General features: G+C 40.2%; 1 protein-coding gene across 3 annotated transcripts in view; it reads left to right on the plus strand.

The window, feature by feature from the left end:
* Positions 1-550: 550 nt before the first annotated feature.
* Positions 551-25,665, plus strand: part of tmem248 (transmembrane protein 248) — a 34,173-nt gene continuing 9,058 nt past the window's right edge. For all 3 annotated transcript variants that reach the window (XM_072243089.1, XM_072243092.1, XM_072243091.1), the window contains exons 1-5: positions 551-994; positions 13,336-13,512; positions 17,698-17,983; positions 19,871-20,021; positions 22,735-22,918. In XM_072243089.1, the coding sequence (XP_072099190.1) occupies positions 992-994; positions 13,336-13,512; positions 17,698-17,983; positions 19,871-20,021; positions 22,735-22,918 (801 nt within the window). In that variant the 5' untranslated portion in view covers positions 551-991. The remainder of the gene's footprint in view (positions 995-13,335; positions 13,513-17,697; positions 17,984-19,870; positions 20,022-22,734; positions 22,919-25,665) is intronic.

Here is a 25,665-nt window from a genome sequence, read left to right on the forward strand (position 1 = left end):
TCTCTGAATCACTAAGAGGCAAGGCTAAATGGTCTTTTTTATTCTAGCTGTCTGAAATCTTGCAATATTTCATTTAATCAAAAGAAAATATAAAACCTATTTTATACTGATGACTACTTATTGTATCTCACCCCAAGAAACTTGCACCTACAGGGTTGTGTATTTCACTTTTAGAGTATAAATGCCTTTACATTGTTTTAATGATAAAGGTAACAAGTGACAAACCTTCGCTGGTGGCAGCCAACTGTTACGAGGTAAATATATACAGTATTCTTTCAAAACAGATTGTAAATCCACTTATAATAAATTAAAATTGTTCCCTTGAAAAATAATGAAACATGAGCTCCATGTTCAGCTTTATGAGCAACTGAGTCATTTATTTAAAATTGTCAGTGGCTTCAATGCAACACGAAACTTTAATGTAATAATCAAAATTAGCGGTAAACTAAGACATCCAGCATTGCAACTTGCTGCTCTGCGGCATTGAGGTTTCGATTTGGTTTTGCTTTTTGTGGCCGTACGGAGGCGATCCCTGCGAGTTGCCGTTGCCGGGTGAATCAGCTCGGCGTCGCCCTCGTCAGTCGCTGGTGGCCACGGCCCCGATCCTCGATCCCCGCCCCTCGGCTCTGGAGAGTCAGCAGGGCGCACAGCTTCGCCCGCCACCCTCCGTCGCTGGTGTCTGCAGACCTGCTGCCCGGCCTTCGCACCCGGAGAGTCGGCAGGGCGCACAGCTCCACCCTCCCCCTCCACCGCAGGCGGCTCAGGCTGCGAGGCCGAGATGCCAAGCCGCTTGCTGTCCGCGGCAGCGGCGTGAGAGATGCCGAGAGGCGGCCCGCAGCGCAGCCGAGTGCAGCTGCTTCCTCCCTCGCCCCGCCGCCGCCGTTCTCCATCTTCCGGCCCTTCTCGATCTGCCCCACTTCCCCGTTAATCTGCGTCGTCGCCGGACCGGGAGAAGGTGACGGGCGGGCGAGGCCGCCGGCACGGCCTGAGAATGGTAAGTCTCGCCCCCTGCGTTGTTTGGCACGGCCGGGCACTCTGGAAACGCGCAGGCTGCGCTGTCGCGAAGTTTAGTGTAGGCCGCTACCTGTTAAACTCGGGAGTCGGTGTCCTTTCAGTTTAACGTTGAGGAAAAGACGAATGGGCTTCACTGTTCGCATCACTTTTTGCTCCTTGGTGTGTTTTGTTTGTAGTGGAATCGTGAAAATTAGTAATAGGTCGTGTTCCACTTCTGGCTTCTGCTCCCTTTACAGTCGTGATGAAGAGTGTCGGCTGTTTATTACCATCCATAGATGCTGTTTGACTTGCTGAGCTCCTCCAGCATTTTGTGTGTGTTGCTTAAGATTTCCAGCATCTGCAGTATCTTGTGTTTATGAATAAAAATTAGAATGACAGCCATGTGAACTTTTGAAAACTGTGGTTGTTGAAAACTGAGATTTATTCATGCCCTTTTAGAGAATTCGATATTATTCTATCATCCCTATAACATCTACAGCAATGCAGTTGACATCTAGTTAGTTTCAGAAGTGGTTCCACTAGTTATTCAGTTCAAGAACAACTTGTGAATGGGTTGGGTGTTAGACTTGTCATTCAATTTCAGGTGGAATATTAATGTCTGGCTGTGACTGACAATTCCAGAATTTATTATTCATTCCTAGCTGTTTTTAAGAATGTCTTTGTGTGCTGTCTTGAAATACTTCAAACTCCTGATTATTGTATTGCCTGACATATTTCTCATTCTTGGGCTTGTGGATTTGGGAAGTGCTACAAGAATAGATGAGGGTGATGACTGATGTGCGTTTTATGGAGGGTACACTCTAAAACAAGTATGGACTGATGTTGGATGGGGTGCACTTGGACATAGATAATAAGGTTTTCGACTGGATATGATTAGATCATGTTTTTAATTTGTAGATAGTAGAAAACAGTATTGGGAAATAAGTCACTTACTGTACGGTATCAATCTTCTGATTTGATCTTGTAGCTACTGTGTTGCTGGTCTTGATTTTCCAGTTGGTGGTGATCCCAGGATGTTGGTAGAGATGGCAAGGGAATTTGGTTAGAACTGTTCTTGTTGAAGGTGATCATTGCCTGCCACTTAAAGTGATGTGAATGTTTTTGCTACTTATCAGCCCATGTTTTGGCATGGACTGCTTAATTTTCTGGTGCGCATTGAATGTATTTGAAGATAAATGCACACATCAGTGCATATCCAACTTAGAAGAATTTGCAACATGTAAAGAATTAGCAGCATGCCGTGCTGAAGAAGAGTCTCAGCCTGAAATATCGGCTGTTTATTCACTTCCATAGAGACTGCCTCTCCTGCCGAGTTCCTCTAGCATTGTTGGTGTTGCTTTAGATTTCCAGCATTTGCAGACGTTCTTGTGTTTATGATTTGTCTCTTGTTCTCTAAAAAGCTTTTGATTGTTAGATCATATATGTGAAGAAGTGAAAGAAGAATTTAAGCAGATGTGTCAAGTAGGGTGGTGGTAGTGTCAAATTTTTATATTCCTGCTATCAGTTGGACCACCCAGACTGCAGAGGACCTAGGTGAGGTGGAATTTGTGCAGTGCTTTTCAGATAGATTCCCCGCACAATCTATAGAAGGACTGAGTTTCAAAGGAACAATACTGGGCTGCTTCTTGGGGAATGAGGCTGGGAAGTACCTGAGATGGTAGTTGGGGAGCACTTTAGGTCCGGTGACCACAATTCTATTAAACTTAAAATAGTTAAGGAAAAAGAGAGAACAGGTTAAGGTCCTGAACTGGAGCAAGGCCAACTTTTGAGGGCATTAGACAGGGTCGAGCTGGATGACTTTTTGTAGGCAAAAGAACAGTTGCAAGTCGGAAGCTTTTAAAAGGGTCTTACTTAGAGTCCAGGGGCAGCACACTCCTGTTAGTCTTCGTGTGAAGGGTGAGCAATCCTAGTTATGGGAAGCGTGTCTGATGAGAAAGGTCAAGGCCCTGGTCAGGGAAAAGGAGGAAGTGTACTTTACTTGTAGGCAGAATATAAATGATTATAAGAGAGAAGGATTTGGAGGGAAATCAGGAAGGGGAAAAGAGGGTATGTGATAGATTTGGCAGGGAGAGTTAAAGATAATTCCAAAAGATTCTTCAGTTATATTAACAGTAAAAGAAACTAGGTCCTCTTAAAGCCCATCAGGGCCACCTATGTATGAAGCTGTGTGAGATGGCCAGGATTTGTAATGCCAATTTCTTTTTAATGTTTACTAAGGAGAATATAATTGATGCCAGAGAAAGGTGATGAGTGTTGAGGTCTTGGAACATGTACATCATGAGTATGGAGGTATTTGCAGCCCTGAGGGACATTAAACTGGGAAAATCCTCAGAGTATGACCAAGTGCACCGCTGCACCTTATGGGAGGCCAAGGAAGAAATTGCAGAGATATAGGTTGCGTCATCATTAACCACTGGTGAAGTTCTAGAAGACTGGACTTCGGCTAGTAAAACCTTTGCTAAGGTTCTTTATGGCAGGCTGACCTGGAAGATTAGATTGTTTGTGATTCGGGGAGCTTGTGGGGTGGATTCAGAATTGATTCTGATGGGAAGCAGAGGGTGTTGTTTGAAAGTCTTTTCTCCGACTGGAGCCAGGTGCCTGATAGGATGCCCCAGGGTCAGTCTTGAGACCTCTTTATTATAGTATGAATGTACATGGCATATTGTTGATAATGAGACAGGTTGCAATGAATTTCAGAGATCTTAATTAGTTACAGAGAGATCCTCTGAAATGGCTAATAATGTATTTCATTTAGATAAGAATGAGGTAATGCACTTTGTACATTTAAACCAGGGTAGGGCTTGTACAGTGAATAGCCAGGCACTGACAAGTGTTGTTGGAGCCCAAGTGCATATTCAGTGAATGGACTGTGCAAACAGGCAGGATGGTGAAGGTTGCCGAGTGCTCAGGTTTCCTCTTGTATCTCAAAGAAGTAGCATGCTGGCCTTCATTAGTTAAGGTGTCAAATTCAGGAGTAGGGTCATTATGTAGTAGTTAAAGAAGTTGGTGACACTGCATTTGGAGTATCGTGTACGGTTTTAGTCACCCTGTTACAGGAAAGACATTGTCAAGCTGAAGCGGGTACAGACGAGATTTGAGAATGCTGCCTGGAGTAGGAGGCTTGAACTATAGGGAGAATTTGGCCATGCTGGATCTCTATTCATTGCAGCAAAGAAGAATGTGAAGTAACCTCAAGTTTATAAAATTGTGAGGGATATGGATAAGTTTTTTTTAATCCCCAGGGTAGGGGAGTCCAAAACTAGAGGGGAGAGATTCTAGAGACATAAGAGAGCAGTGAGTAGCTTCCAGAAGAAATAGTGGAGGCATATACAATTGCAACACTTGAGAGGGGAGTTGGATGTGTACATTGAGGGCAAGAGCTTACAAGGTTATGGGTGTAACACGGGCAACTGGGATAAGCAGGGACAATGCTGTAGTTGGCATGAGTCAGTTGGGCCAAATGCCAGTTTCAATGCTGCATTGCTCTATGAGTCTTTATTTTGCCATGTAATTGAGAGGTTTCAATAGTGTGCAAGTTCCCGTACTTCGAATGCTGAAATTTATCGTGTTACTAACTACTGAATAACCAGAATTGTGTGACTTTTGTCTGAATAGTTTCATTTGCCATGAGTATGATTGTCAGTCTGTTTTAAAATTTGTAATATTCATTTCTTTTTAATCAAATACAAACATTTAGCATCAGATTTATCCAGTATTGACACATTAATTTACATTAATTTGAGAACTTGGAGAAATGCAACAAGAAAACAGGACCTATAGTAATCCCACATACTAAATTAACCCTCCTTGGAATATACCACTCATCTACACACTTGTTGCAATTTAGAGTGACTTATTTACTTACCAACACCTACATCTTTGAGATATGAGAAGAAACCTTAGCATTGGGAGGAAACCCAGGTGCTAACATGGAGAATTTGCAACTCCACACAGATGGTTTCCGAGGTCAAGATTGAACCTAGGTCTCTGACAGTGTGAGGTAGCTGGCTCTGACAGCTATGCGGCCGTCTTCCTAAACTGGAATATAATCTTTGATGCCTTAATGTTTTCAGCAACTCAGTGTTCGTGTATCATTGCTGGGATTGTGGAATTTCAATAACCATTCAACCAAATTTATTATTGCTACCAAATTGGTTGTATTTTACATTATTGCTGATATAATGTAAGCTACAGATTGGTGCCTCTTCTTAATTTACGGGAATGAGAGGATATTTTTGTACTTTTGATTTCATTTTAACATGTGAAATAGAATGGGCATAGGCCATTTGTCCCCTCATGGCTGATCTACTATTCAATAAGATTGTGGTTGCCCATATCTATGATTTGATTAATATATAATCATGTATTGATTTTTGACTTGAATATAGAATTGTAGTGAGGCACAGTGCATGCTAACCACTTGAGTACCTGTCTATACTAGTCCCATTTTCCAATACTTGGGCTATGCTTTGGTAATTCAGTTGCTTAACTACATACTTAGAAACTTGGTATTTCCATTCCAGAATCTACCCACTCTCTGAGTTTCCGACTACTTCCTCTTAAATTTAGGCTTTTTGTTCTTGTATACACCTGCTATAGGGAACATTTCTCGCTATTATCTGTAAGGAAACCAAAACCAGTCTATCCAGTTTCTCCTTTCTAACTGAAATGCTCCATCCCAGGCAATGTTCACTAATGTAGTCATCCTCTTATAATGTGGCAACCAGAACTGCACAGGGAACCTTGCATTCAATATTTATAAGACCAAAGAACTGATTGTGGACTTCAGAAAGGTTAAGAAGAGGGAAAACACACCAGTTGTAGAGGGATCAGAAGTGGAAAGAGAACAATTTCAAGTTCCTGGGTGTCAATATCTCAGTGGATCTAACCTGGACCCAACATATTGATGTAGCTACAAAGAAGGCATGGCAGCGGCGATATTTCATCAGGCGTTTGAGAAGATTTGGCACATCACCAAAAACACTCATTTTTCCACAGATATACTGTGGAGAGCATTCTAACTGGCTGCATCACTGTCTGGTGTAGAGGGGGGTTTGACTGCACAGGATCAAAGTAAGCTGCAGAGTTGTAAATTTAGTCAGCTTCATCATGAGCATTAGCCTCCATAGTATCCAGTACGTCTTCAAGGAGCAATGCCTCAAAGGTGGCATCCATCATTGAGGACATCCCTCACCTAGGTCATACCCTGTTCTCATTGCTACCATCAGAAACCTGAAGGCATGCACTCAATTCCAGAACAGCTTCTTCCTGTCTGCCATCTGACTTCTGAATGAATATTGAACCCAGGAGCATTATCTCGCTGCTTTTTTATTTCAATTTTTGTACTAATTTAATTTAATTATTTAATATCCATATACTTTAATTAAGGTTTTCCTCTATTATTATGTATTGCATCGTACTCCTCCTACAAAGTCAACAAATTTCACAACATATGCCAGTGATACTAAACCTGATTCTGATTCCTGCTGTGACCTACCCAATGTCATGTAAAGTTGACAGTTAACCTCTCAGTAATGAGAGATCCTTATTTGCCTGTGCTGTCCTCTTCATTTACCCATGGAAATTGTACACCAAGGTCCATCCATATGCCAATATCTCTGGGTGCTGCCATTTATTTTGTGCAGCTCAGTCTTATTAGTCCATCCAAAATGAATTGCCTCACATTTATCAAAATTAAAATCCAATTGCCTGTTTTAACAACCCACAGTATAGGCTTGTAGCTTAAGATTCCCTTTGTCACTGCCACTAGCATCATCAATTTTTGTCATTTTTGAGCATACTGATCATACTTCCTGCATTTTGTTGATACTTTATAACAATGTACTTTTAACACTGATCCCTGTGCTATAGGCTTCCAGTCACATAATCCTGCACCATTACTGTCTGCCTCCTTTTATGAAGCCAATTTTGGATTTGATTTGCTTAGATTCTCTTGGGCTCTTAAGCTTTTAGACCAACTCCCATGTGGGGCCTTGTCAAAGGTCTTACTGATGTCTACCACAGTTTCTGCACTGCCCTCATTAAAAGCTCTATGGGGAAAAATAATCAAATTCATTGTAAAACCATCAGTTACTTTTTCTAGTTGTCTGGCACCTCAGAAAATCTCTCTAGGGACCTAACAATTTGTACCCTTGCCTCCTTAGCTGCAGCCCGGGATGCATTTTTTTATGCCAGGCTCCTTATTGCAGACTTCAATGGCTGGCACTTTATTTTGATTTCCCCATTCTTGTTTCCCTTGCATTCCTCCTCTCGTTACCTGCCCATCACCTCCCTCTGGTGCTCTTCCCCCTTCCCTTTTTCCCATGGTCTTTTGTCCTCTCCTATCAGATTTCCCCTTCACTAGCCCTTTATCTCTTTCACTAACCAACTTTCCAGCTCTTTACTTCACCTCTCCCTCTCGTGGCTTCACCTATCATCTGCCACCTTGAACTACTTCCTCCCCTACTGCCTACCACCTTGTTCTGACATTCCCTTCCTTTCCAGTCCTGAAGAAGGGTCTCATCTGTAAAAGTGAACTGTTTACTTTTTTCCTTAAATGCTGGCCCACAGAGTTCCTGCAGCATTTTGTGTGCGTTTTTTTGGATTTTTAGCATCTACAGTTTTTGTGGTTTTGATTCTCTTCTCTGGTTCTCAATATCCCAGGTAGTGGAAGCCCAAATTCTTCCATCTACATTGTCAAAATCTATAAGAATTTTGCTATCTCTCAATGTGCACTTAACCTCAAGAAAATATAGGCCCAGGGTACTGATTTCTCCATGAAGCTTATCTCAAGAATCAACATGGTGAACATTTGTGCACTCTCTCACGCACAAATATATCACTGGGTAAGGATGACAGATCTGTACTTTACATTTCAGTGTGTCTTTCAAAAAAGATTTTAAAAAGGCCCTCAGGATCCCATGGTTGCCTTATTAACTTTATGCATGCATTTAGTCATCATGTCAATAGTATGGGCACTGCCACTTGCTTTCTTTGAACTCTTGGAATCTAAGAGTAGATTATTGAAAATCGGAAATAGCAGATAAGTAATACTGGAACCTTAGAAAGAAAAAAATATTTGCAGAGACTGACAGAGTTGATGCTCCAACTTGTTGATCTTGCATTTTTAATTAATGATCACCAATGTAAGTAGATTTGGGCAGAGATGCGTCTCCATCAAAGGAGGCATAAGGCACTCCTTCCCTCTGGTAGACCGCAGATCACCCTTGGGCAAGGTGCAGTACCTGTTTAGCCCTCTTGATTAGGGTCAGATGGAGCAGGTAGTGGATGGTCACATGAGTAGCTGGAGCATATCACAAGATGGACGCCAGTATCGATAATGGCTGGGCTCACCTGCCTTGTAAAGATACTGGCCAGAAGAAGGCAATGACAAAACACTTGTGTAGAAAAACTTGCCGAGAACAATCATGGTCATGGAGTGACCATGATCGCCCATGTCCTACGACATGGCACGTAATGAACAAACAAAATAGATTACTGCCTGGTTGGAATTGCACACCCTGTAGGAAGGAGTTATTGTGCTCTCCTTAATCATAATTTTGTAAAGATGTTTACTTGTGTAATTTTCAATATTTGTTTTTGCATTATCAATTTCTGCTTGATTGCTTATTTTATGTTGAAGGATTGTACTAATTTTGTTTTAGATTTATGCCCGCTGTTTTAATTTCATGCAATAATATCAAGGTTCATCTCTTACGTTCAGGGTTCACATTCAAATGAAATCAGAATAGATAAGACAGCAGGAAGTTTTTACACTTTTTTGTAAGTCTACCATGCAGAACAAGTTGAAGACTTGATGCAGGAGTTGCTGGCCTGAAGTGCAAAGCTGGCTGTAATCTGACAAATGCTGTTCTCTATCTTTTGTAATGATCTTCAAATGCCTTCTCTTAAGTGAACCTTTATTCATTAAAATGTGTTGTAACTTTCCTTGTTATTCTTTTCCTCTCTTGATACCAATTTATGAATCAGCAAAAATCTTTTAAAACTTGATTTATTTACAGAGTGACATCCCCTTAAATAGATCCATAATTTCAGTTTCTCGTCCCCTTTGTTGTGATTCATTGGTTCTAATATCCTATCACAATGGTTTTGGAAGGAATTTTAGTGCATAAGTAACTGAATGCAAAGTTATTAATGAAGTGTTTGTAAGGTGTTAGAATTGGATAAAAGATTTTAAATATTTGTAGGGCTAGAGGAAATTACAGAAATAAGAGAATTTGAAAACAAGATTTAAATTTGCTGCCAGAGATGGAGTCAGTGTCGGTCAGGAAGGAGAGGGATGATCGGTAAGCAGAACTTGATGCAAAAGAACCACGAGCAGCTGTGTTTTGACAGATGTGGTTTTATATAGAGCTTTAGCCTGGCCCGGAGCATTCTGGGAAGGTATAAGGTCATCTGGACATTTGGAAGAAACATTAAGTTAGTATTTTCTATGAATACCAGCAGTGAGTATTGCTTTCACTCCTAAGATTTTACCCAACTTAGGTGCTAATATTGACTGTAGATCTGAAGATTAAGGGATCAGAAATACTGGATTTTGCATGGTTTGCTTTACAGCAAGCTTAGCATTATATTTCTGATATCAGATGTTGTAACAGTCATTGCACAAAGCTTTTCTTTTAATATCCTGTTTCCTGCAGTCTTTTGATATTTATCCGGCTGAGCAAAACTGAAAACAAATTTCTGTGTCTTTGTGTCTATGCTTTGACTAACAATGGAAAGGAAATGTTACTTTTATGGCAATTGTGAATAATATGGATGCCCTATTGAGCACAATCTTGCTAAGTTTAGATGACAAAGAAGGTTAGAATCAAAGATTGAAGTATATATTTCTGGTGATGGATTGGTCTTGTTATCAAAACTGCACCTTGGCATCAAACTTCACGATGTCAAACTTCAGATTCTCAGTTTGCAACATACATAATCAGACATCCCACCCTGCAAAAACTCATTTCAGGGAGGTAACACCACCACCCTGCCCCCTGCAACCCCATATTCCCCCCCCCCCCCGATCCCGGTCGACCTCCAAGGGTGTATGTGTACAGGACATTTGATTATGAAAGAACATGGTGATTTATTTGATCACATATTGAAACTGTTCAAAAGGTTCAAAGGAACATCTAAACAAGCCTGATGCATTTTGGAAACAGGTCCTGTGGACTGATGAAGTTAAAGTAGAACTTTTTGGCCGCAATGAGCAAAGGTATTTTTGGAGAAAAAAAGGGTGCAGAAATTCATGAAAAGAACACCTCTCCAACTGTGAAGCACGGGGGTGGATCGATCATGCTTTGGGCTTGTGTTGCAGCCAGTGGCATGGGGAATATTTACTGGTAGAGAGAAGAATGAATTCAATTAAATATCAGCAAATTCTTGATGCAATCATCACTCCGTCTGTAAAAAAGCCGAAGATGAAAAGAGGATGACTTCTACAACAGATAATGATCCTAAACACACCTTAAAATCCACAATGGACTACCTCAAGAGGCGCAAGCTGAAGGTTTTGCCATGGCCCTCACAGTCACCTGACCTAAACATCATCGGGAAGTCTTTTGCAAGGAAGAATGGGTGAAAATCCCCCAAACATGAATTGAAAGGCTGGCTACAAAAAGAGTTTACCAGCTGTGATACTTGCCAAAGGGGGTGTTACTAAGTACTGCCATGCAGGGTGCCCAAACTTTTGCTTTGGGCCCTTTTCCTTTTTTGTAATTTTGAAACTGTAAAAGATGGAAATAAAAAAGTAATCTTGCTTAAAATATTAAAGAAATGTGTCATCTTTAACTTTATACCTTTTGGAAATCAGTTCATCTTTTACTTGCTTAGCTATTCATGGTAACAGAAATTTTGACCGGGGTGCCCAAAGTTTTGCATGCCTCTGTGTGTGTATGTGTATATATGTATCTTGTTAAGTATTTTGTTGGCAGTCTCAATGCTACTAGCTAAATGCTAATGCAAATAGCTTTTCTATTTCTTTTGCAAACTTTCCTTGTACTGTGATGTGGCTTGCTTGGCAGATTTGAGCATTTCGCCGGAAGTCTCAACCTCATAGCAGTCTGTGTCAATAAATTTGTTAATTTTGCAAGACATCAGATTCACAAGTGTTTTGTGAGACAGCTGGCTTCTGAATTCTGTCTTAATGTGACACACCATGCTGAATAACCTTTCTACATCACAATTAGAATTTGGCATCACCAAAAGCAGCTTCATCAACTGGCAGAGCTCTTTGAATCTCAACTGCCCTGTGCTCACAGATTTTACTTTGGACAGCTTCCCCCAGAACTCATCAACTGGCAAACTTTTGTAGTTTGGCACCAGTCCTTCAAGGTTAGCTGAGACGTAATCCAGGACTTCCAAGTGGAGCTGTTCTCTTGCATCTGCCTTGATCACATTTGGAAATCTCTCTGCCAAAGTCAAAATCTGCTCTGGATTCACCTCATCTTGGCTCTCTGTATTGACCACTGACAGATTTTTCAAGATTTGGTCTCATTGGGAACTTCTCCAAGATTTTTTGAAAGCACCTGGCATTGAATGCTCTGGCATCTTTGAAGAACTGCTTTGTCTTGTAAGGGGGGGGGGGGTTAGCAGCTGCCTCCTTGCCAGGTACCCAGCTAGTTTAAATAACGTTGGCTATGCTAACGAACGGATGACACCTGTTAAATTCACCTCAACATGTATTTTACAGTCATTTAACCCATCATGGGCAATAGAAAAGTCAGTGTTGCAACCAGTGCAGCGAGCAACACTGTCATTATTTTTGACCCCTATTAGGCAGGGGTACTCTTTATTGTAGTCTGGGGTGAAATACTTTTTATATTTTCTTCTTTTGGAACACTCTGCCATGGCGCTGCAGGACACGAAACTGAACTGATGGACAGTGAAAGAGAGAGAGAGAGGTTGACTGTAAAGCCCTCCCACAGAGAAAACTGATAGGTCTACTTAGCACAGAGAGACCAGTCGAGATGCTCTCTCTGTCACTCTCTCGCTACATCTGGCTGTCTTTCTGTGTCTCTGTGTCTCTCTCTCTCTGAAAAAATCGATTTCCGGGATATTGTATATAATTTGTGGGCGTCAGGGAGCCGCTATCAATATACGGGAGACTCCCGGAACTTCTGGGAGAGGTGGGATGTCTGCATAATACTGGAGGAATCCAGCCGGTCAAATAGGATCTGAAGGAGGTAAAGAATTGTTGAAGTTTCAGGTCAAATCCCTGCAGCAATTTTTTTTCTCTCCAGAGCAATTCCATGAAAGGAAATTGTATTCTGGATTTCAGTTTTTTTGGTAGTGATTCCTGAGTTCTGCAGGCGAATTTCTGTTGTCCATACTGCGTAACACATGGATATACTGTATCAGGTTAAGTAGTGAGAATATTACAAATCCTCTGGCAGTGATTTGGTTTGGAATTAGCTATAATTGGTTTGGGTTTTAATTATACCCAAACAGATTACTAATGTAGCCTGCAAAAAGTAACACGAGTAATGTCACAATTCACAAAGCATATTTACATTTTTAATAATGTCTACTTCCTGCAGTTAAGAATAATAGTAGGTGAAGAATATACATTTCTTTGTAGCTGAAATGTTTTAAGGAAAATAATACCAAGTTTTTTTGTGAATTCCTTGGGGTGAATGGAAGCTATCTGGTTATTTTCCATGGCTCATTAGTGATGCACTGATCTCCCCTGAATTCCTTCTGAAAATCAACAGTTGAAACTTGAATAAAAGATAATTATCTCTGCTTGAAATTGTTTAAAGCTATTGTATTCACAAACTTAAATTGATGGTATTTTTATTGTGTGAATTGGTCATTATGTCTCAGGACAGCAACTATATTAATGCAAATCATTTTCTGTTAATTTGTCTTTTTAGCTGTTATCTATAGGAAAGCAAAGGGTTAGTAATCTTTTGCGTTGAAAAGGAATATTCATTTTAATCATGTGTGTTAATTGAAGTGAAGATTCTTTTGATGAAGTCTTGTTCAGATTTTCCACATTTCGAAAGTGCCTTTAATTAGAACTCTGCTGCTACCTCTTTGAAATTCTTGATCGATGAAAATTGGATGCCTATCAATATTAATATGTATTCCAGAAATTTCCACCACTCTACTAAGTCTCATTCCATACCTAAAGTTTGCTGCTCATTTTCCAATCCTTAGTCAGCGTTCTGTCCCTTGTACCTCAAATAAACCTGACCAGTATCTGCTGATTTTAAAAATAATGTATTTTATGGTATCCCATATCCCCTCCTGGCTGTCAGTAGATAATCACGTCAATTCTTGTCATGAATTTAACAACCTTCTGTCTTGTAGGTTTACTTAACTGGAACCATGCTTACTGCCCATCCACTGGAGAATTTGAAGGTGTACATCAGCAACCGTCCTCCCCTTGTGGTGTTTATGATCAGTGTCAGTGCTATGGCCATAGCTTTTTTGACACTGGGATACTTCTTTAAAATAAAAGAAATCAAGTCTCCAGAGATGACTGAGGTAGTTTCTCTTCTATTCTTCCATTTATTGCTTGGAAATAAAATGTATATTCTACAAAAAGTCAGATTGAATTTTTTACAAGATTGCTCGCACCTATTCATAAAGACTACATTGGAGAGCAATTTTACTTCAAGATCCATTTTATAGGGTGCGGATGATGGAGAGAAAAGAAGTTCAAACTGTCAAATTTGCATTTATATACATAAACAATATGTGTGATAATTTTTAGTTTGTTAGTATCTGCCTATAATTTTATAGAAACAAAATTAATAGCAGTAATTATAAAAAAGGTTTTAAAACAAACAATTGTCATGTTTATGGCAAATGTTTTTTTTAAACAGAACCCTATCTTTCATGCAACTATTTTCAAACCAGACAAAATATTTGAGTCAAAATTTGACAGAAGTTGACAAAAGACTTGTTTTAAATGAAAGTGGTTGGCTATTACTATATAATTAGTCATGACATGAAACAGTGATTCTGTGAAATGCCATGAACCTACTACAGGTGTACATTCCTTTATCCGAAATTCTGAAGTCCAAAAAGCTCCGAAAACCAAAGTTTTTTTCGCCAACAGCTGACGTCACTCAGGTGTGACGTGGCAGCACTAGCAGAGACTGCCAGACGTCAGTTGTGGCTCAGCGCTTGTACTGGTTACACGTGCATTTGCTGTTCGCTGATATTTTGTGTTCACTGTTGACTTTGTGTTTAATTTCACTGTGAAAATGTCAAAAAGAGCTGCATCTACCCAATGGGTAACAATGAGAAAAAGAAAAGGAAGCATCTATCATTATCAATAACGCAGAAAGCGGAGTTATTGCAGAAACTTGATTGTGGTGTGTCTGTGCAGCATCTTACCGAAGAAAATAGTGTCAGAACTACCACTGTATATGATTTAAATAAACAGAAAGACAAATTACTGAAGTTTTATAGTGACAGTGATGTTCTACATTTATTCCAATAAGTCATTTACCATGTGTTTGATTTGGTTCATTTGGAGTTGTATATTTTTATGGTTTATTGAATGTTTTTGTTGGAAATAAATTTTTTTCTTGTCACTATTCCTTAAACAATACAGTATAACAACTATTTACATAGCATTTACATTGTATTAGGTATTATAAGTAATCTAGAGATGATTTAAAGTATACAGGAGGATGTGCATAAGTTTGATGCGCCGGCGGGTCCTAAAGTCCGCTGCACTGAGACAGGTTAAATGGGGGACTTGAGCATACAGTACGTGTTTTTTTGTATCGGTGGGGGGGGGGGCGGGGTCTGAAATCCAAAAAATTCTGAATTCCTAAATGCAACTTGCCCCAAGGATTTTGGATAAGGGATTGTGGACCTGTACGTGGCTGTGAAGTTTACAAACAGAATGGTCCCAAATGGGGGAAAATACTTTGGAAACTGTGCACTCGTATGAGGATGCCAGGATGTTACCTGGTTTGGAGGGCATGGGCAATAATTAGAGGTTGGACAAATGTGGGCTCTTTCTCCATGATGTTAACCTGTTCTGCCTTTGTCTCAATTAATATGCTAGTGTATCACTTTACCTGTCTTCTTCTGACTTGGCAATGTCAATGCATTTGTTGTTATCCCTTGTTTTGCCATCCAAAAATGGCTACTAGTTTTCTAAGGTCATAGTCATACTTTATTGATCCTGGGGGAAATTGGTTTTCGTTACAGTTGCACCATAAATAATAAATAGTAATAGAGCCATAAATAGTTAAATAGTAACATGTAAATTATGCCAGTAAATTATGAAATAAGTCTAGGACCAGCCTATTGGCTCAGGGTGTCTGACCCTCCAAGGGAGGAGTTGTAAAGTTTGATGGCCACAGGCAGGAATGACTTCCTATGACACTCTGTGTTGCATCTCGGTGGAATGAGTCTCTGGCTGAATGTACTCCTGTGCCCACCCAGTACATTATGTAGTGGATGGGAGACATTGACCAAGATGGCATGCAACTTGGACAGCATCCTCTTTTCAGACACCACCGTGAGAGAGTCCAGTTCCATCCCCACAACATCACTGGCCTTATGAATGAGTTTGTTGATTCTGTTGGTGTCTGCTACCCTCAGCCTGCTGCCCCAGCACACAACAGCAAACATGATAGCACTGGCCACCACAGACTTGTAGAACATCCTCAGCATCGTCCGGCAGATGTTAAAGAACCTCAGTCTCCTCAGGAAATAGAGACGGCTCTGACCCTTCTTGTAGACACCCTCAGTGTTCTTTGACCAGTCCAGTTTATTGTCAATTCATATCCCCAGGTATTTGTAATCCTCCACCATGTCCACACTGACCCCCTGGGTGGAAACAGGGGTCACCGGTTACTTAGCTCTCCTCAGGTCTACCACCAGCTCCTTGGTCTTTTTCACATTAAGCTGCAGATAATTCTGCTCACACCATGTGACAAAGTTTCCTACCGTAGCCCTGTACTCAGCCTCATCTCCCTTGCTGATGCATCCAACTATGGCAGAGTCATCCGAAAACTTCTGAAGATGACAAGACTCTGTGCAGTAGTCGAAGTCCGAGGTGTAAATGGTGAAGAGAAAGGGAGCCAAGACAGTCCCCTGTGGAGCCCCAGTGCTGCTGATCACTCTGTCGGACACACAGTGTTGCAAGCACACGTACTGTGGTCTGCCAGTCAGGTAATTAAGAATCCATGATACCAGGGAAGCATCCACCTGCATCGCTGTCAGCTTCTCCCCCAGCACAGCAGGGCAGATGGTGTTGAACGCACTGGAGAAGTCAAAAAACATGACTCTCACAGTGCTCGCTGGCTTGTCCAGGTGGGCATAGACACGGTTCAGCAGGTAGACGATGGAATCCTCAACTCCTAGTTGGGGCTGGTAGGCGAACTGGAGGGGATCTAAGTATGGCCTGACCATAGGCCGGAGCAGCTCCAGAACAAGTCTGTCCAGGGTCTTCATGATATGGGAGGTCAATGCCACCGGTCTGTAGTCATTGAGGCCACTGGGGCACGGCGTCTTCGACACAGGGACGAGGTAGGACGTCTTCCACAGTACAGGAACCCTCTGGAGCCTCAGGCTCAGGTTGAACACATGGTGAAGTACTCCACATAGCTGAGGAGCACAGGCTTTGAGCACCCTGGTACTGACACCATCCGGTCCTGCAGGCTTGCTTGCGTTGAGACATTTCAGCTGTCTTCTCACCTGTTCAGCTGTGAAGCCCACCGTGGTGGTTTCATGTGGGGAAGGGGTATAGTCATGAGAGCAGGTTGGGGGACTGTGAGGAGGGGTAGGAGGGGAGAGTGGAATATGTGTTGGTTGGGGGGCTGACAACAGATGACTCATGTGGGGGATGGGCAGGGGCCACAATGTCAAAACTGTTAAAGAACAGGTTAAGTTCATTGGCCCTGTCCATACTGCCTTCAGCTGCTCTGTTGCTATTTTGCCGGAACCCAGTGATGGTCCTCATCCCCCTCCAGACCTCTCTCATGTTGATCTGCTGGAGTTTCCACTCCTGTACCTGTCTTTAGCCTCCCTGATCCTGGCTTTCAGGTCCCTCTGTATTGCCCTCAGCTCCTAAGTTGTGCACATTCCTACCTTTGCTAACCAATGAAATGGTATCTTTTCCTTTACAAATTTTGTCTTCGTTTTCAAATCCCTTTGTTGTGGTCTCTCTGCCTTCCTGTCTTTGTATTCTCCTGCAGACCTACAGTACAGTTCTGCTATCTTAGTCATCCTCAAAGCTGATTGGTTCATAGTGGGTGATCATGCTGTCATCTGTCATAATATTTCTATAAGCACTGTTTAATTTTGTGTGGTAATGTCTATGTGAAGTACCCCTAGAGGACTTTCCTAAATGAGCATGTTATCTGCAGATAATCTTCAATGTGCTAAGTTTTTATGACACTCTTGGATATTCATTCAGAATGTTCGTAGGTATATACATCCTGCTTCCATATATCAAAGGATGTGTCAATTTAGGCTGTGAGCTTCTCTGTTGGGAACCAGGAATGAGATCCTGTCTTCCCTGTGCTGGGAAGCTTGATGTGAGGAACCTGATGTGTCCCTGACGATGGATTGTTTCACAGTGACTTCAGGTCAATAAAAATAGATCAAAATTCATTTGGTTGATGCCAAGGTAAAGATTAAAGTTTATTTTTGAAAGGGAAAACATTACAAAATCATAAGCATGTTTTTGTTTCCTGTTAGGACTGGAACACTTTTTTGTTGAAATTTAATGATCTGGACTTGTGCATATCTGAGAATGAAACATTAAAGCACCTCATTAATGAAACCACCACCCCAGAGAGCACAGTAACAAGTGGACAAATGCGAAGTTCCACTCAGTCCCCTCAACTTCTGGATGATCCTGGACCAATAAATATTTCTGTTGCAATAACGCTCACACTGGATCCTTTAAAACCTTTTGGTGGATACTCACGGAATATTACACATCTTAGTGCAACTATCTTTGGACATCAAATTGGACTGACAGGTAAAAGGATTAAAATTAGTAGGATAATTCTTTGTTTTTGATTCATTGTATCATTTTTCTTAGCAGCCTAAGTGTTACAAGGTTTTTAGATTAATTTGCAAATAACTTTACAATTCTGCCTCCTTTATGAAAACTAACAAATATATATTTTACCTTTAAGTTAATTACAGTCTAGTTATTGATTTGTATGATTCAATGAACAAAATTCTGCAAACAAATAACTTGATGCCCTATAATTTATTTACTGTCATTTTAATTATTAAATAAATTAATTTGTGATTCTAAAATTGTCCCAGAAGTTCCACCTCTAAGACCAAGGTGAGTAGCCTGTGAGTTTGCATGGCATTTTTCAATTGTTTCGATCTTTTGTACAGGAAAAATAAAATCTAATGGAATGCTTTTGTATTTCCTGAGGAAATAGACATTACTACTGGTGATGCAGACATAAATATTTTCTGAAATGAGGTTAAGGATTGAGATTGTAGTTTATTTTCAGAATCTTTGAAGTAAGGGAACAAAAAATTACTGCTTAAAATTTGATATATGCTATAAATTCAATGAAATGCATGTTTGGCTAATAGCTGTACAAGCATTGTTATGTACAGTACAGTTATGTAGCAATGCTTCTGTCAGAGCATTCCAAAACATTTAGCGGTTTCACTCTTGTCCCGTAGAGCAGATTTACTTGCTTTCTCATACTGCTGCCCTTTCCCAGACTGATACATGTACTGATAATAAATGTTCAGATAAGTAGACAGAAAATGCTGATGATACTCAGTTAAGGTAGCAGCTGTTGCTAGAAGCAGTTAAGATTTCAAGTCAAGGCCCTTCATCAAAATTGTAAAAGTAAAAAAAAATATTTTAAGTTGCAGAGAAAGGAAGGCATGGTGAACACAATTAGGAGCTGGGATAGGCCAATTGGCCCCTCAAGCCTGCCCAACCATTCAGTGTGATCATAGCTGATCAATGCTGGCCTTAACTCCTTATCACAAACCTTAATTCCTCGATCTTTCAAATATATACCCATTTCCACCTTAAAATTTATATCTAACAATCTGGTGTTCATTACCTTTGGGGCAAAGAATTGCAGAGATTCACTAACCTTGAAATGGCTATCATGCACCTCAGTTTTAAATGATTTGTCCTTTATTTAGTAGCTATGTGACTCTCCCACTAGTGGAAATATATCAACATCTATTCTGTTCAAGTTTCTTTAAGATCTGGTATGTTGTACGGGATTGCCAATGATTGAATGGAGACCATGGTTCTCCGGTTGACAAAATTTGCTTTCAGTTTGTTAGTTTTATGTACAAGTCCCAAAATTCATCTCCTAACTTGCCCTTCTTCCATGACTTGCATTACTTATGGCCTTCTCAAATGGAGTTGAGTGAAATGGATGGATTGATAAAATCCCTGAAATTTAACTTTTTAAACTATTTTTTGGCTGTGATGTTTTTAAATCACTTTTGTTGTCATTCATGCAATGGGAAACTTAATTGCAATAACATCATGGGTACAATGTCATCTAAGCAGGTTTTTAGAGGTGTGTCAAGGGTCTTGTATTGCTTTGCAATTACAGGTTTTCTTTCTATCAAGTTTGTAAATATTGAGCATTAATTGCATTCTTTATGGTATACCTTGTTAGACTCTTCATGTACACTTAGTTAACCTACGTTAGGCAGTTTTATTACCATTCATGTACCCCATAAAAGGAACAAATCTATTTAATATTTACAAGTATTAAATGTCTCCCATCATACTTTATTTTAATTGAAGTCATAACGTTTTGCTCTTTTGACTTCATTGCATTTTCATTTGGGGAAAACAACTGGTACATAGCAGGTCTTTGAGTAACTTAAAACAAAATGTGCTGTGATTATTTTGTAGGACGAGAAGCTCATGAAGAAATGAATATCACATTCACACTACCAACTTCTTGGAATTTAGATGAATGTGTACTCCACAACCACTGTGAGCAGATGGTTTATACTACATGTATGACCATCACTGCTGCAACTAATGTTTTTCCTGTCACAGTGTGAGTATTATTCTCTGGTGGGTCAATAGTAACAAAATAGAAATTATGTTCTATGTGTATTGTTTTGAATTGTGAATTATCTTGAATACTCCTTTGAAAAATTAAATGTGTTGTGGATTATGAACTTTTGAGAAAATTTGCAGTGGCAGTTAATATAGTCTTTATTGCTAAGTTTACCCATACTTGAGGGGGATAAGCATTCAATTTGTCCAAGTTTAACTCATGTGATTTTGATGCTTATTGTCATTACCTGATGGTCCATGGTTTTCTTTGAGGAAATTCAACTTCTGCATTGAAAAGCCTTAATTTCTGAATTTAGCAGTCTCCCAAGCTACAGTGGAGTTGACAAGTCTTAAAGCAGCTGTCAAGATTCAGAATTAGGTTTAATATTGCTGACATAAATAGTGCATAAGGGGGAAAAATAATGAGGTAGTGTTCATGGATTCATTGTCTATTCAGAAATCTGATGATGGGGAAGAAGCTGTTCCTGCAACATTGAGTGTATGTCATCTGGCTCCTGTATCAACTCCTTTTAGGGTAGCAATGAGAAGAGGCCATGTCCTGGGTGATGGGGGTCCTTAATGATGGATGCCACCTTTTTGTGGCATCTGCCTTTGAAGGTGTCCTGGGTGCTAGGGAGGCTAGTGCCCATGATGGAGCTGGCTGAGTTTGCAACTTCCTGCTGCTTTTTCTGATCGTGTGAACCGGCCCCTTCATACCAAGCGGTGATGAACCAGATAGAAAGCTCTCCATGGTATATATGTATAAATTTGCAAGTGTTTTGGTGACATACCAATTTGCAAGTGTATTTGATGACATACCAATTCTCCTCAAACTCCTAGTGAAATACAGCTGCTGTCGTGCCTTCTTTGTAATTGTATCAATATGTTGGGCCCAGAATATATCCCCAGAGATGGTTGACAGCTAGGAACTTGAAACTGCTCACCTTTTCCACTTCTGATCCCTTGAGGACTGGTATAGTTTTTAAAGCAACTCTCTGTACTTAGAATATAGGAGCTCCCTGGATTAATTATGTTGTAATTAGTTCAGTTCTCTCCAAATATTTTGTTACATGAAATTTTGACACAATAAATATGTCCAATAAATTCGGATAAAGCAAAATCTCAAGAGTTTCAGTAAGTCTATTAAATCGTCTATACAATTTGTGATACAATATGCTGATAATGTTAATCCATATTTGTGCATTCTTGAGCTATATTTTGAGGCATTTTGCAGTGCTTATAACTGAGCTATATTGTTTTTTTTTCCCCAAAGGTTGTTTGAAATGATTTTTATTACATTATAAAGGTTTCTTTATTTGAAAAAATTATCAGCTACTAAACAAAAAAATTCATAATATGTCTTAGCTGGTAATTTGCATGACTTGCTGATTTTCAGATACATTCCTTGATATACAAATACGATGTGTTCCTGGAAAATCATTTCCATAAACAGTTTAGTAAATCAAAGACTGTGAGTGCTGTGTATTGTGGGAACTTTGGTGCAGTGTAATCCTGTGGAAAGAGTAGTGTGATATTTGTCCTTGTGAAAAATAGCTTCTTAAATCAAAGACATCTCAGAGTCAAAGGCATAATAATGAAAATTCATCAATTGAACATTTGTAAACTGAATAAATCCCAGATTGCCTCTTGTTTCTTTTTTAATGAAGTTATTTTATTAACAGTGATGTGTAGAGCATTGAACTTGGCTAAGCATCTTAATGCATATGTTGAATGCATTTTACAAATCTGATACTGAACCACTAGTAGGACAATTAGAACCTGGGGGGGAAAGGTCAACATTTTAAGAGCAAGGCAGAAAAATTTGGGGATTAAATTCCAAATGTAAGTCTTGATTGCTGTGAACAATGGTAAGATGTGAATGAAGCCTGAATTGAAGGACTCCAGGTTTCTTGACTATAACCAAAATGGTTAGAGAATGGATCACTAGACTAGAATGAGAATTTTATTTTGAGCCATTGATGGATCAGTTGTAAATGTAGGTTAGCAGTGATGAATGATTGTAGGTAGATGTATGGAACTTGGCGTAACTTAACATTGTCAATGTACAGTAGGCCAAGTATGTTTACACAGTGAAAATTAGAGCTGAGAATGGAAGCTTGAAGGCTCCGTGATTTTCAAGAAATCTTAAAATCTTGAAAATGTAGATAACTATTTCAGTTGGGCAGAAACAGGATGGAGAAGGGTTATATTTGAGAACTAGAAGTCAGTAATAAACTTCTCCATAGGTCTGGTTAATATGTCAGGGTGGATTATTAGAATCAGGTAAAAGCTAAATTTAAATGGATGAATAATTAGAAACAGTTTAGCAACAGTTCTAAAAGCATAATGACTAAGCCCATACAGGATGGCACAGTGAAGGGAGCACGTGGCTCCAGTGATCTGGGTTCAAATCTGACCTCTCAATATGGGGTTGCACATTCTACCTGTGACTGCCTGGGTTTCCCCTGTGTACTTTGGTTTGCTGTAAATGATATGCCTCTTTAAATAGATGCTTAGGCGTGAATGGTGGCAGGCAAATTTGGCAGTTTTGAAGGGAAAGAAAGGACTGATGGGACTTCTGGGCGAACTAGTATAGACTTAATTGAACATCCTCTTACGTTGTCAGGAAAGACAATGAAAATTCATGGGAAATGGGGCTGTCTTTCAAAGTAAATTGAACAATGAAGTAAAGAGAAAATTATGTTTTACAGCCAACCACCACATTGCATTCCTGAGACCTATAGCAACGCCACCATCTGGTATAAAATCTTCACCACAGCTAGAGATGCAAATAGTAAATACTCGCAGGAATACAATCCATTTTGGTGTTATAAAGGAGCAGTTGGGAAAGTCTATCATGCACTCAATCCTAAACTAACAGTCATTGTTCCAGATGTAAGTAATATCTATACATAAAAAGAATGTCAACTTTGTTCTGTTGTTTTTGCCTTTAGGCTGACTATGACTCAACTATCATTAATGGTACATGAAATTGTGCACTGTATTTTAAATTTGCCTTTCAGTATTGTGTATATTACAAAAATATACAAACGTTTGTATTTGCCCTAATATAATTGTTCAATGTTTTTAGTTAATTGTGGTTTCGTCATGATGGGGCAGGACTAATTAGTAGAGTGAATGTGATTTTTTTTAATGGAGGAGAAACTTGCACTGAACTCTTACCCTCATCAAATCTTATTAGCTATTCCAATCTTATTTGTCCTTGCTGACATGGGTATTAGTACTTTATGTGATATCGATTGTTTTGATAATGCTGCTGTTGGGTCTGAGTGGCATCGATTGCTTATACCTATGTACAGTAAAATTCTAGGGAATATACACTACTAACAAGTAATCACAGAATTAATCTGGGAGTAAAATTAATCTGAGTGAGGTTGGTGTTCTGGAGCATGTTGATATTAAGGGAGAGGAGGTGTTGGAGTTGTTAAAAATACATTAGGACGGATAATTCCCCGGGGCCTGACAGAATATTCCCCAGGCTGCTCCACGAGGCAAGGGAAGAGATTGCTGAGCCTCTGGCTAGGATCTTTATGTCCTCGTTGTCCACGGCGATGGTACCGGAGGATTGGAGGGAGGCGAATGTTGTCCCCTTGTTCAAAAAAGGTAGTAGGGATAGTCTGGGTAATTATAGACTAGTGAGCCTTACGTCTGTGGTGGGAAAGCTGTTGGAAAAGATTCTTAGAGATAGGATCTCTGGGCATTTAGAGAATCATGGTCTGATCAGGGATAGTCAGCATGGCTTTGTGAAGGGCAGATCGTGTCTAACAAGCCTGATAGAGTTCTTTGAGGAGGTGACCAGGCATATAGATGAGGGTAGTGCAGTGGATGTGATCTACATGGATTTTAGTAAGGCATTTGACAAGGTTCCACACGGTAGGCTTATTCAGAAAGTCAGAAGGCATGGGATCCAGGGAAGTTTGGCCAAATGGATTCAGAATTGGCTTGCCTGCAGAAGGCAGAGGGTGGTGGTGGAGGGAGTACATTCAGACTGGAGGATTGTGACTAGTGGTGTCCCACAAGGATCTGTTCTGGGACCTGTACTTCTCGTGATTTTTATTAACGACCTGGATGTTGGGGTAGTAGAGTGGGTTGGCAAGTTTGTGGACAACACAAAGGTTGGTGGTGTTGTAGATAGTGTAGAGGATTGTCAAAGATTGCAGAGAGACATTGATAGGATGCAGAAGTGGGCTGAGAAGTGGCAGATGGAGTTCAACCCGGAAAAGTGTGAGGTGGTACACTTTGGAAGGACAAACTCCAGGGCAGAGTACAAAGTAAATGGCAGGATACTTGGTAGTGTGGAGGAGCAGAGGGATCTCAGGGTACATGTCCACAGATCTCTGAAAGTTGCCTCTCAGGTGGATAGGATAGTTAAGAAAGCTTATGGGGTGTTAGCTTTCATAAGTCGAGGGATAGAGTTTAAGAGTTGCGATGTAATGTTGCAGCTCTATAGAACTCTGGTTAGGCCACACTTGGGAGTGCTGTGTCCAGTTCTGGTCGCCTCACTATAGGAAGGATGTGGAAACATTGGAAAGGGTACAGAGGAGATTTACCAGGATGCTGCCTGGTTTAGACTATGCATTATGATCAGAGATTAAGGGAGCTAGGGCTTTACTCTTTGGAGAGGAGGAGGATGAGAGGAGACATGATAGAGGTGTACAAGATAATAAGAGGAATAGATAGAGTGGATAGCCAGTGCCTCTTCCCCAGGGCACCACTGCTCAATACAAGAGGACATGGCTTTAAAGTAAGAGGTGGGAAGTTCAAGGGGGATATTAGAGGAAGGTTTTTTTTACTCAGGGTGGTTGGTGCATGGAATGCACTGCCTGAGTCAGTGGTGGAGGCAGATACACTAGTGAAGGTTAAGAGACTACTAGACAGATATATGGAGGAATTTAATTTGGGGGCTTATATGGAAGGCAGGGTTTGAGGGTCGGCACAACATTGTGGGCCGAAGAGCCTGTACTGTGCTGTACTGTTCTATGTTCTAAAATTTCCAAGAATACCACCTAAATTTATTATGGTCCTCTGCATTATATCTGGTCTTTCAGTATTGGATATTGATGTACAGTAATGTCAATTATGTAATGTATTAGTAATTGACATTACTAATGTCAGTTGCCGTTGGGCACCACAGTAGCATAGTGGTTAGCATGACACTATTACAACTTGGGCTGTTTCAGAATTGGAGATCAATTCTGGCACAGTCTGTGAGGAGTTTGTATGTTCTCCCCATAAATTTCCTCTGGGTACTTCAGTTTCCTCTGACAGTCCAAAGATGTACCAGTTAGTAGGTTAATTGGTCATTGTAAATTATCCTTGATTAGGTTAATATTAAATAGTTGGGTTGCTGGGCTGTGTAGCTCACTGGGCTGTAAGGGCCAGTTCCGTGCTAAATAAATAAAATTCTCTTCAGGCCTAGTTGTGCCATTTTGCACACTTTCACTTGGCATGGCGCAACTTCAATATTTGTGCTCCTAAAACCTCTGATTTCAGTTATGTTTGGAGTGTGTCAATGGCATAATCTTCGGTAGTAAAATGGAACAGCTTCATACATATTCCTGAATTTGTGTAGTAATTTTAAGTTTTCTTTATCCATGTCTCCTTTTCTAAAACAAAAATTT

This window comes from Mobula birostris, chromosome 25 (genome assembly GCF_030028105.1).
Source record: "Mobula birostris isolate sMobBir1 chromosome 25, sMobBir1.hap1, whole genome shotgun sequence".
Lineage (NCBI taxonomy): Eukaryota > Metazoa > Chordata > Chondrichthyes > Myliobatiformes > Myliobatidae > Mobula > Mobula birostris.